This window comes from Catharus ustulatus, chromosome 4 (assembly GCF_009819885.2).
Source record: "Catharus ustulatus isolate bCatUst1 chromosome 4, bCatUst1.pri.v2, whole genome shotgun sequence".
Lineage (NCBI taxonomy): Eukaryota > Metazoa > Chordata > Aves > Passeriformes > Turdidae > Catharus > Catharus ustulatus.
The window spans coordinates 26,326,635-26,338,734 of NC_046224.1; the positions used below are offsets into that span (position 1 = coordinate 26,326,635).

Genomic DNA, 12,100 nt, shown 5'->3' on the forward strand with positions numbered 1-12,100 from the left:
CTTTCCTAAAGAAGCTTAGCTTACTTTAGTGCCATGAAACACCTAGACCTGAGCACTTCCTAAACTATTTACAATTAAAAATAGTTCAGTTGGTGTCCCTGATCCTCAGCCTGTAGGAAGAATGTTGGGATGAACTTCCACAGTGTTTTGATTACCTATTCATATCTCTGTGTATAAACAGAGGAAGAATTCATTGACTCCGGAAAGCACGTGTCATCATTTTGTTTATTGCTTCAATGAGTTACATTTTCCAAAGGCATCTCCACTGCATGACCTCAGTCCAGACTCTTGCAGCAAGTGGTGAACATGTCCATCACCCACTTTAAAGAGAGCATTGTAGAAGGATGGACACTTGAAATGCTCAGTTTGGTCCTGGAGGGACTTCTGAATATCCAGGCTATAGCGTGGCTGGTGTTATCTAAAACCAGCATGGAATACCAGCAGTAAAGGGGCAAGTGTAGTATGAAGAGCCTTGGTGTGAGAAGTTTGGTGGGACATGTTGAGACAAACAGGCAGGCTGACACTTCTAGTGGACGTTGGAGCATTCTTTGTTTATGTGGCTTTAGTCCTTGGTGTTAGCTGCAGTCACTGAGTCTGGAGGTTGTGTGAATCACAGTGCCCAGTTTTGGTGGGATGGGGGATATACTCTTCCAGCCATCCACAAATGGAAAAAAAAGGAGTTTGGGAGAGGTGACAATTTTGAAAATCTGAGAGGTGATGCTTACAGTAGTATGCTCAGGAGGGTGCAAGTTGATTCAAATGCTTATTCCAGCCATGTCTTGCCAGAATCTGGGTACAGCCAGCTGCTCTCAATCCAAACACGCATTTGGAACAAGTGTGGAGAAAACTGGAAATAATGTTTTTCCCCTTGGGATGCAAACCTCTGCAGACAGTTCAGGTTGATAACTTCGTTTTGGCTTATCTGTTTTTCCACTGACTTTGTTTAACTGTTAAACAATGAGAGAAAGTAAAATGAATCAGGGAAAGGAGAGGAATAGACTGAGACTTGTAGCATGCTGCAGGAAAAAACCTTGAAAGAAAAGGTCTTGATTTCTGTTCTCTTTGAGGATTATTGCACTGTTGTTTAACTGATTGCAGGCAGGAATAGAAGTGATATGTAATACCAAACACCACAGAGGCTGAGCAGAAGGTACATGGATGCCTGTGTCTGAGCTGGAAAAGAACATTCAGCAGAGCAGTAAGTGCTGCTCTCACTGTGTCCTGGCTGAAGCAGCATCCAAGGCAACAGCAGCTACTGGAAGACAGCGAGGAATGCATACTTTCAATTCTGAAACACTGATTTAGTAAAAGAACAGATGTGAGCAAGCACTTGACAGAATAAACTCTGATTTGGAGGGCAGTTGTAATGTAGAGAGGGTGGCTTTGAGGAGAGCTTTCCTGGCAAGTGTAGGTATTACAAAACAATGTTGACAGTATATGACAGTGCTATTCTGTGAAAACCCCTAAAATGTTTGTCTCTGGTCTTGTGCCTTCAGATGAAATGTTTAAAGCAATGGTGAAACTGTTCTCAGTTAATTTAATTTTAAGTGGCACTGAGGGGAAGGATCTTAGGTCTTCCCAAAGTCTGAGAAGGACCAGGTGACTCAGAGAGGAGGCAGTATGTGTAGGATCAGGAATCAGTGCGCCCACAGTAACCCATGCTGATCAGTACAGTACAGACTCCTGCTGCAATAAAAGTTGTTAATAAGCAGCCTCTGTTCTCTCCTCTTATCACAAGAGAGAAACACAACCAATTTTTGCCAAGGGTTGGGCATGCTCTGCTCCCATTGACTTTAATATAACTTTAAAGTGCTAATACCTCTCAGAGCTGTTGCCAAAATGTACTGCACTATCTTTTCTTTCTCACACCTCTCCAGACAGACAGTTGTCTTATTAATTCAAGTCCTCATAAAACATCAAATCTTAAATATGCCTGAACTTGTGAAGCACAGTAGGGCTGGAGGCAGCTGTGGTGTTGTTCATGTGGATGTTCTACAGTGGCACAGCCACTTGGCAGTTGTATGATTCAAACTGTGCCTTGTACCAGGCAGTCTTAATGGATGGGGCTGTGGGCTCTTCAGATGTGCCCAACACATGGCACTTCTTGTGTAAATGTGCTTCTGTTACAAGCCAGGCTTTGGGAATCTGTGACTATGTGAGGACGCAGAATTCCTCATTTGTTCTCAGCATAGTGGGCATTCTGTGGAAAATGAGAGCTGTGTGTGTGAGAAACCAGCTAACCAAGCTTCAAATGGAAGCCAAATGAGGCTTCCCTGCAGTTTCACAGCTGTGTCTCCAATGGCAGCTTTGTGCTGCCAGCATGGTGAGCTCTGCTTCATTTCTGTGACCACTGAGAAACAGAAGATCACAGAACCTGGAGTCAAAACTTGCTAGGATTAATTTTTTGTCCCTAGGGAGCAGAAATGGCTGATTTTTAAAAGCAGAGCATTTTTCAGATTAGTACTTACTGGCTAAATAATGACTTGTAGTGCCTTTTCAATTTTCCCTTTCCTCCTGAAGAGATGAGGAAACCTCTGCCTCATATGAAAAGGGAGGTAAAAAGGCACAGAATAAGTGATAATTTACCAGTGTCGTGAGGTAGAGAGAATGTGTTTGTGGGGGTCATGTTTAATTTCACATTAACTCTGCTAGAACAGCCCATATTGGTAGTCACAGGCAGAGAGGTGGCCACTTGCCTTCACAGCCTGTGTCCCATCACATCACTGGGATGCATCCAGCCCTGGCAAACCAATAGTTGCAGTCATGTTCATCCATGAGAGCTTGCTCACCTGTGTGGGAGAATGGATTCTAAGAGAACAGAGATAGTGCTGAAGGCAATCCCACCCCTGATAAACTGTACCTGTACTAATTACCAAAGAGTGGGAGCAGCCTTGCCCCTCACTAGGGCACTGCTGTGTCCAGTGAGGATGGGTGTTATAAAAGAGTGGGTTAGCTGGTCCAGAGGCAGTTGGAGTCAGCTGGCTGTGCTGTGAGAAGGGTCAGGGAGTTGTGCAAGGTACTGACAGGGTAAGATGTTGTACAAGAGACAGGCAGAGTCAGGTGGTCCTGCTAGGGATAGGAAGGAGTTAGCCAGTCCGACAGAAAGAGAGAAAGAGTCAGTGTTGCATGGAGCTGCCTGTGGGAAGTTTACAGAGACAAAGGTATGAACGTTTTTAAGACTATAAGGGACTGATGCATCATTTTTGAGTCCACTGTTGATTGGTACCCTGTGTGAAGAGCAGGTGACAGTAACACCCTCTCCATAGGGACTGCGCATAAGACAGAAATAATACAACATTTCTGAGGTCATATCTGCTTCTAATTGTCAGGTATCTGCTTCTAATTGTCAGACATAGATTTAAACTTTTGTTCAGAAGGTTAAAAATGTCTGTATGTTTGCATACTCAGGATTTTGTGTGCTGCTTACTTGGAGAGGGCGTGTGAACATACATGCACATGCATGTTTTAGCTAATGCAATTCTGCTCAAACATCTGCTGTAATGTGGGGATAATAATGACTTTGGAATGATGATGGTGCTATAACTCAATTAAGATGTTTTTAGCAAACTGCCTCAAGTGGGTTGCAAACATCTGCAAAACACCCACTCAAATCCCTAACAATTGGAGCACTAAACAACAGCAGTGTCATGTGTGTGCTCGCCTTAACAAGTGATGAACACAGGAGCAGACTTTAATTCTTGTTCTTTTTGTTGCTTTTCTCCCACAGACTATCCACGTTGCCATTGTCTGTGCAGGATACAATGCCAGTCGGGATGTTGTCACACTCGTCAAGTCTGTCTTATTTCACAGGTAAAGGTAGCTTTATTTTCCTGTATATTGTATATCTGATTATGACTGAGTGAGCTTTTTCTAAATTTACTCTCTTCAAAAGAAGGTCAGATTCCCTTCCCTAGTTCCTTTCTCTTTTTAAGGAATGAAGCATTTAATTTATGACCATCTCAAATAGATTTCACCTGTGTGATGATTTCTACAGTGAATAAGAGGAATCAGAGATCCACCTGCTGCCCCTGTTGCATTGTGGGACTAGGGACAGTATCTATCTTCACTGTAAAGCATCTACAAACTCCTAAATGCTGTAAAATAGTAATAATGGTAATAAGAATGTTGTATTCATTTAGCCTATTTCTGGTATCAGTTTATCAGTTTATGGCACAAGTGCAGATGATAAATTCACACTGGTAGCTTGACTATCCCAGCTTCCAATTTTGATATTTGTAAACCTGCTGTTGCGATCTATACACTATTTCATAAAATTCAGATGGTTTATTCTGGTTTTGGAATGGCTGCTTACACCCCTTCAGAAGGTTTTGTGACCTGATTTTAGCACAGTTAGCTCCCAATATTGAGAGGCATAAATGTACAATGAAAACAAAATAACCAATTCCCTTAATAAACAGCAGCTCCAGAAAAAAAGAGAATTCGCATTAAACCATGTATGGGCATATGTGTATATCCATTGTCCAGTTTAGAAGTGTCTCTCAGAAATATCTTCCAATAATGTTGTGGAAAGTGGATTAAAATCAGGGAAGTGATTCGACTGTTTGACTCAAAAAGGACAAATAGACTAGTAAAATATGCTTACAGTACAAGGAACTTATTAAGGAGGTAGTTTCAATATGCTGCTTTATGTGAAAGACAATTTTTGCAAGGATGAATGACTCTTGTTCATGTCATGTGGTAATATCTTCTCCCATCTAACATGAGTGGGGCATTCCAGTCCCACACTTCACTCCTTACGTTTGCCTCCAGTCTCCTGCTAGAAGCCTTAGTAGTCACTTCCTGACTATGGTTTTGCTACACCATTTTATCATCATTTTTTCTAAGCTTCCTAAAGTAATATAAATGCTCACCTTGTCCAATATGAAAAAAAGACTCCATAAGTACTGTTTAATCAAAATATGAGAGCAGCTTCCATTATCAACACACAGTCTTTGCAAGTCTTTTGGGAAGTATGATGTTCATGTTAGATGAGGGGTAGGACCAGAAGAACAATGCTAAAATAAACATAACAAAAGCAAAAAAACAAAAAAAATCCATGTCATTCTCTGTGCAGAATTTTTCTGAATGTTAAAATTCAGTTAAATGTTTGAATTATATCTATTTCCAATTAGAAATTTGAATTAGTCAGTGTAAACTGACTTTATATTGCAAGGATATGGGGAGGTTTTGTCTATTTTAGTTGTTGTTTCAAAGGGATTTCATGGAAAATCACATTTTTATGATGACATGAGTTATCCTAGTGGTTAGCTTCTCCCTGGTTTTTTATCTTAGCATCTATTTTGAGAAGATTTTAATCTGTGTGTTTCGAAGTGTTCTGTAAGTAATAGGAATCTCACAGCTCAAAGGTTTAAACAGCCTCTCTCTGTGTTCCTTAAAGGAAATATCCCTGTTTTACTTAAGGCGCTCCTCTCAGCAATAAGCAGATTTATAAACAATACTACCATGTAATTAAATTATTAAATAATAACAAATTAAAATATTAAACAAGAAAGGTAATTAATATGAGTATTTGTAAATCTGATGGATTCTGCTTATTATTGTTTGGCTTGCACTCCTGCTCATCTCAAAGGGTTTGTCAAGCTCGCTGAGGTGGTCAAGATAAAGTCCAGTATAGCTAATGAAACTTGTGTACGCTCAAGATAACCTATCTCCCTTGTTGGCTCAGAACAAAAAGACAAATCTACGTCCATTCCTGCCTAGAACTAGCTTTTCTCACTAGGTTTTAAATTGTTTGCTAGAAAGTGAAGATATTCTCTGAAACGAGATAGAGCTTCACAGAGACATTTCTTTATTATCTTGTAGAAACATCAGTTGATGCCATGGCTCCATGGCCATGCTTCAGTAGCACTCCTTTCTTGGATCTCTATCTTTGGAATGGCAGTTGTGTAGAAGGATGCAGAATGAGCAAAAAGAAACAACAAAATAAGCTGAATATTGATTCAGAACTAAGTTTCCTTGCACTGGTTGCCATGTGCAAGAGACCAGTATGCACTTCAGAAATGGTGATGACTGGAAAGGCTTCTATAAGTTGCTAGGATCTATTTAATTGTAGGAATGAAGGATGGAGGCAGGTCATGATAGTGCATTTAGGAAGATTGAGTTAGGAGAGTTGGAAGTGGTTGGTTCAGATTGTGCTACATGAAGTTCACCTCTGACTTGAGGGTCCTCAGTGAGAACAGGCACGGAGATGTCTCTTCTTCTGACCCTAGATATACACCAGGGAGTGCATCCTAGGTGGCATTGTCCAATAAGCCAAGCAGAAAACACATTTGAAAGGTCTGTATGCTTCCAATGAAGAAATTTGCTTAACAAGAAGTTACAATCCTAATCTCTAAATTAGGCTACTGGCATTTGTAGGGTCACCACATTGAATCTCAAATATAGTTTTGCAAGAACAGAAAAAATATATGCTGCCAAACTTATTGTCATAGAGATTTTGTTTTTCCTTCCACATACCCTGAATCCAATCTACTGATTAAACAAATGACCCCTCAAAACAACCAGCCTTAATGTCCTCACCTGTCCTCCTGCACCTCAGTTAGTGTTTGTTGTAAGACACTGATTTCATTTAATCTGTCTGGAATTCGTGAAGATTTCATGTCCTTTTTTGGCATTTCTGTACAGGTTAGTAATTAAGGCATGTTTTAGCTTGCATTTTGATGCAAAACAATATACCTAAATTCCCTACTTCTATAGGAAATCCCTATTTCTCTAATAGAAAGGCTCTGAGAAAAGGAGGCCATGTCAGTCTAATCCCAGGGAGCATTAACATATTTTTTATACCCCCAACTCTAGCTGGAGTGCTAGATAGAGACACAAAACAGCAGGAGTGCTGGGCCATTAAGGATAAAAGCTACAGGATTTTCTATAGATGGAGTGTGCTGTCTCTTCTCTCTTGCATGAATGTACTGCAAATCCTGCATATTGAACATTTCAGCTCTCCACAGGCCTAAAACACCAAGAATCAAGTCATACCATATATATTGTGAGACTTAGGCAAGCTGCTTGTTCAGGCCATTTGAGAAACCATATCTATCTTCAGGTTCCAGAGAGTGGGAAAAGGAGAGGAAAGGGGTAGTGTGATTGATTCCGCATAAGAGCACCATAGTTTAGAAATGTGTTTCATTCCCAGTGATAAAGGAGCTTGATTCCAGTTTTGTCTTTCAAAAACGTATGCTCCAGCCACAAAATGCAGCAGCTTTTAACACCCAGTTTGACATAACTGACAGTCTGTTCTCAGGAGGAGACTCAGCAGAGCTGGGATAGTGCAGGGTTTGCAGGCTGATAAATATGCATTGGCAGCGCTGCACAGAGGGAGGCTTGGAGAATGAATACTCAGTCCTACTCTGCAACTTTGCTGCTTTCCTTTCTTGCACATCCAATTCCCAATTATGACAGATTTTATAAAGCTGTTGTATGGCTGAAAGAAATTATCTCTGAGTTTAACACAAGCCAGTCTCGGATCACGGTGTCCTAAGAGCAGCCTAACTTTTGTTTTTCCAAACTGAAAGACTACACAGTAGGAATTAATTATATTGGGTCAAACAGGCAAAATGAAGTGGAAATACTTTTGGAAACAATGGTTATAGTAGTATGCTAAAAAGCACCTGTATTTCTTTTTCAAAATTGAAGCAGTTTCCCGTGGCTGATAACGTTCCTTGAATCCTTTGCAATTATTGGTCCAAGTTACAGTGGTGATTTTCAGTGTTTTACTCTGTTTCTGAAAATTGTAAACCTTAGAGTGCCACAGAAACAGCCCACAATTATGGTTTCATATTGAAAAGATAATTTATCTTTCTGTTCAGGTAAGTCTTAACTTGAGTAAGAGCTAAAATGGTTTTTAATGTCCTCTTATCTTTTCTGAAGACATGCTTAAAGCCGTGTTTCATTTGGAAACAAATTAAAAACCAAACTTACACGATTATAGCATGTTTCTGGCAGTTAGGTCAGCCTGACAATCTGAAATTAACTTGTCTTCTGTGCCAGCAAGTACTGGGCTGGTTTTTTGTGCCCTTTCCCCCGCTCCTACTATTTCAGTCCTTCTCGGGAGTCACTGCATCTACTTCTTTAGTTGTACTCTCCGTCTATGCTACAGCAATAGTGGCATAGGAATGTGGGGGCTTTGTAAGGAGTGTAAACAAAACCAGAAAAGTGCTTTTTAATAGGAAGTTGCCTCTTTGCTTTAAGAAGGCTGCTTGTAACCTTAAAGTTAAGCATATGTCTAAGCATTTTTAAGAACAGGATATGAAGCTGTGTTACAGAATGCTGTATGAATAATGAACTCCTTTTTTTTTCATAGAATGAGTAGAATAAGGCAAACCAAATGAAAATCTAAATTAAATTAAAAGGATGACATGTAATTTCCAAGTAAGAGTCACAAGTCAACGCCGGCTGGTAATTAAAGCTTATATAATCTAATGGCTATATTCCATTGAGACCACTTTGCCTTAATGGAGTTAATTTGAGAATTCAACACCTCTGTCAGTGTTTGCAACTTTTCTAATGTGTCAGTCTGTTTGTGGGAGGTTATTCTGGCAAAAACCATAGAGCATGACCTGGTTTCTCTGATCCATATAAATAATACACACTTCCTTTTGGTTTTTTCTAGCTATCCTAACAATAGAGCCATAAAGGAGAAAGCAATCTTTAAAAAAATCTGCCCATGAAATTTCTTGGTACTTCCCAAAGAACTTCTGTAAGTTAACACAAAACAAGAAGATCCATGAGTGATGCAGCAAGTGTGTATTTAGGATCTCTCCAACAGTTTGGGAAGTGCTTTCACCAGTACTGGATGTGAAATGGTATTAAAAATAGACTCTAGAAGATTTTCACGTGAAAAATTTTCACATATGAGAGAGGGATTGTTGTATGAGCACCAGGAGAAAAAGTTTCCCAAACTGCCTTTTATAATTCCTGTATGAAGTTCTTGTAACCATTTGTTACAGATATAAAAGTTACTACCTTGTTGTGCTTCCCTTAATAAAATATAGGTTTTGGAAATAAACCCTCTGGGCTACTGACCTTTTTATATTCTTAGAAAATAAAATTCTTCTGTTGCAGAGAGAGAACTGTGTAACCAAGCAGCCAAGGAGCTGCCTTTTGAATCACTAACAATTCAGCTATGGAATAGTGCAGAAGGGAAGAGTGAGTCTTGGTTCACTACTCCCTTTTTCAATTGTACATTTTTGTATTTAACTCTGTGGCAGAGGCTATTTAAAAAGAAAGGGCCACAAATGCTTGAGCAAGCAGATCATAAATCTGATGAAGAATAAGAAGTTTTGAAATGCACGAATAAGACATTATAAGAAAGAATGTAGAGAAATGGGTACCTTGGAATAGACTTCTAAATTCATGGCCTGACTTTAAAAAAATTGACTTCTTTTCATTTTACTAACTTTATAGGACCTCAGCAATTTTGAAAATGAGGGCATTCATTCAAACTCCTATATTTAGGTCTAAGAGACTATATTTAAATGTCCATGCTTGAAAAATCTTGGCTAGAATCTCCCTTTGTTCACTTTTGAGGAAAGTAATTTAGGAAAATAAATGTGTGCTCTTTACGTATGGTTTGCTTTGTCAGATAGTGTTCTGATCTTAAGTGGAAATAAGTTAATATATTAAGATTTTCAGTTTTCTGAATAGAGCACTTAGAACCTAAAGTTTCCATTTGATGGAAAATAGCCATATTTTGGAACTACATTTTACCATATTAAGACATTAATGCATCAGCATTTTCCATGTAGTAGAATCTGTAAAAAATTAGAGTTGGTAGAAATTCAAATGTTCAAAATCATTGAAATAAAGGAGATTAATTAATTAATGTGAGAAATTCTCTGGCTGTTTCTATACCTGCTTCTGCCATAAGGATTCTGGAAGACCTGGGGCTCAGGGTTCTGGAACCTGGGATCCTAGAAACATTTATTCCCTAACAGATTAATTCACATGAGTACTGGGGATTTTCCAAAACCTATTAGTTTTGTGGGACAAGTTTATCACAGTTACCTTATATTGACCCATGTTATTCCATAGTTGCATATACTGTCCCCATTACAGCATAATGATTTCTATCAGTACAAGATACAACCAGCCCTTTTGTGTGTTATTTTTACTTCTCTTGATGTGCCCAGTGGAAAATGAGCAAAATGTCCAAGTTTAATGAAATTCAGCTTTCAGTGGAATCCTTCACAGTATCCTGATTGTCATCCCTAATTCTTAGAGCCAGTGATTCAATCATGTTGTCAGATAATCCTGGCCTCCCTTTCATAGATCTCTTGAGAAACATTTCTCATCTTGCAGAATCTCTTCTGTATCTTTTATAATGAACGTTGGTTGATCTTCAAGCTTCTAAACTTGTTTCTTAAACACTTTGAAGCAATCCATATCTTTTAGGCTTTGCAGATTGCAGACAGCCGAAGAGGTGAAAGATGTCATCTGTGTGTATGCTAGTACAGTTACCTTCAGGAGGTCTTCCAGCTTTGAGGCTGTGCACTGTTGGCTTCCAGCACTGTGCTAAACCTCACATTTCACAGAACTGAAATCTCGTCTGGAGTAAAATTTTCTGTGGCTGATGCACATTTAGTTGTAGATGTCATCAGGTCACTACACTGTTTTGGGGATATATTTTTGTAAGTGATAATCTTCTGCTTTGCCTCTGACACACACTTTCCTTCCAGCTGAATCTTTACCATGAGGCTAACAACTTGAAAGAGGTTTCTGTGTGGGAGTACAGCTATCCTTTTTTCTTTCTCCCAGTAGGAGATGAACTAAAGTAAATGTCACCCACTTGTTCCCATTTAAGTTTCATACACTCTGGGTCATTCAGAAAAGTATAAACTGCTACTCAACATCTGAGTGTCTTTGTGTCAGATTTTTTTTCTTTCTAGTGTGTTTCATCTTGAAATATTTTATATCAATTCCATTTAACGAAATGATCATTTGAAAGAAGATGGAGCTTTCTTTTTTTTAACTGATTTTTTACTCTTCTTATTCTACTTTAAAATATAAGATAGCCCCAGAATAAAAAAAAAAAAAAAGGAAGGAAATTACTGAAGAACACCAGCTGGGAAATAGTCCTACCAGAATCCAGACTCAGCCCCTGCTTAGCAGAGGGACCTATGTGGGATGTGTATGTTGATATTGAACATCTATTTGTCTTGAGATACTGCTTTGCCTGTACCCAAACCCACTGATGTTGTACTTTGTTTCTCTTGGCCTTGTCTCTACTAATGAGATGTATTTCCTGATCACTGCTATTTCCTGATTTTTTTTTCTTGGCAAGGTGCCTGGTTACTGCGGAATCTGCATGAGCCAGGATGTGCTCTTCTCCTCTCCTGCTGGGCTGGTGAAGCAGATGTAATTGCTGTGATCCCTTTAGCTTGGTAATGGGAGGCTCAGCAGCTGGCAGCTTACGCCTTTCCCTCTCCCCTCCTCCCTCCAGGGCAAGCTGCAGATTGAAAGACCTTTTGACTTTTGAAATGCAGGTTATGGCTTACTGTTTTGGATATTGTTTATGGTAGATCAGCTGTGGGTTTATTCTGCCATCATGATTATCTCATATGCAAGGCTTCTACCCAGCCCTTTTCTGCTTCTCCTGTAAGCACATAATGTGATCCACAGTGTCCTTGAAGCCACTACAGCAGCTTCACTGGCAGCCTCAGGTGCTGGGTTGGATCTTAGGTGCAGCATTTCTGAGACTGCAAAATCCAGTCACACATTGCTTCTCACAACAATCTCCTCTTTCTGCTGACGGGGTCTGTTAAAATACTACGAACCATTATATGTATTTTTACATTTTCTTGTGGACTTTGTTCAGTGGGAAGCAGTATTACTCATCAAAGCAAGAAGAAAAACATTAAAGAGGAAGGCACACATTTTTCATTAATGTAGAAAATGGAGGAAAAAACCCCTTCATTTTTTGGGTTAAGCCCAAAAATGTAATGGAAGTATATTGGCCTGAACTAACATAGTTTTTGTCACTTCTCATTCACACTGAAGAATGTAGTAGCATCACTCATCTTCCGCTTTAATCAACATCTGAAATGAAATACTTCTCTTGTTAGATGAAAAATACCAATTAACA

At 39.3% G+C, this 12,100-nt stretch overlaps 1 protein-coding gene across 1 annotated transcript in view; it reads left to right on the plus strand.

Annotated features, from left to right (window-relative positions):
* Positions 1-12,100, plus strand: part of LARGE1 (LARGE xylosyl- and glucuronyltransferase 1) — a 277,613-nt gene that overhangs the window by 133,597 nt on the left and 131,916 nt on the right. Inside the window, exon 4 of the mRNA XM_033058741.2 lies at positions 3,728-3,810. Coding sequence (XP_032914632.1) covers positions 3,728-3,810 — 83 coding nt within the window. The remainder of the gene's footprint in view (positions 1-3,727; positions 3,811-12,100) is intronic.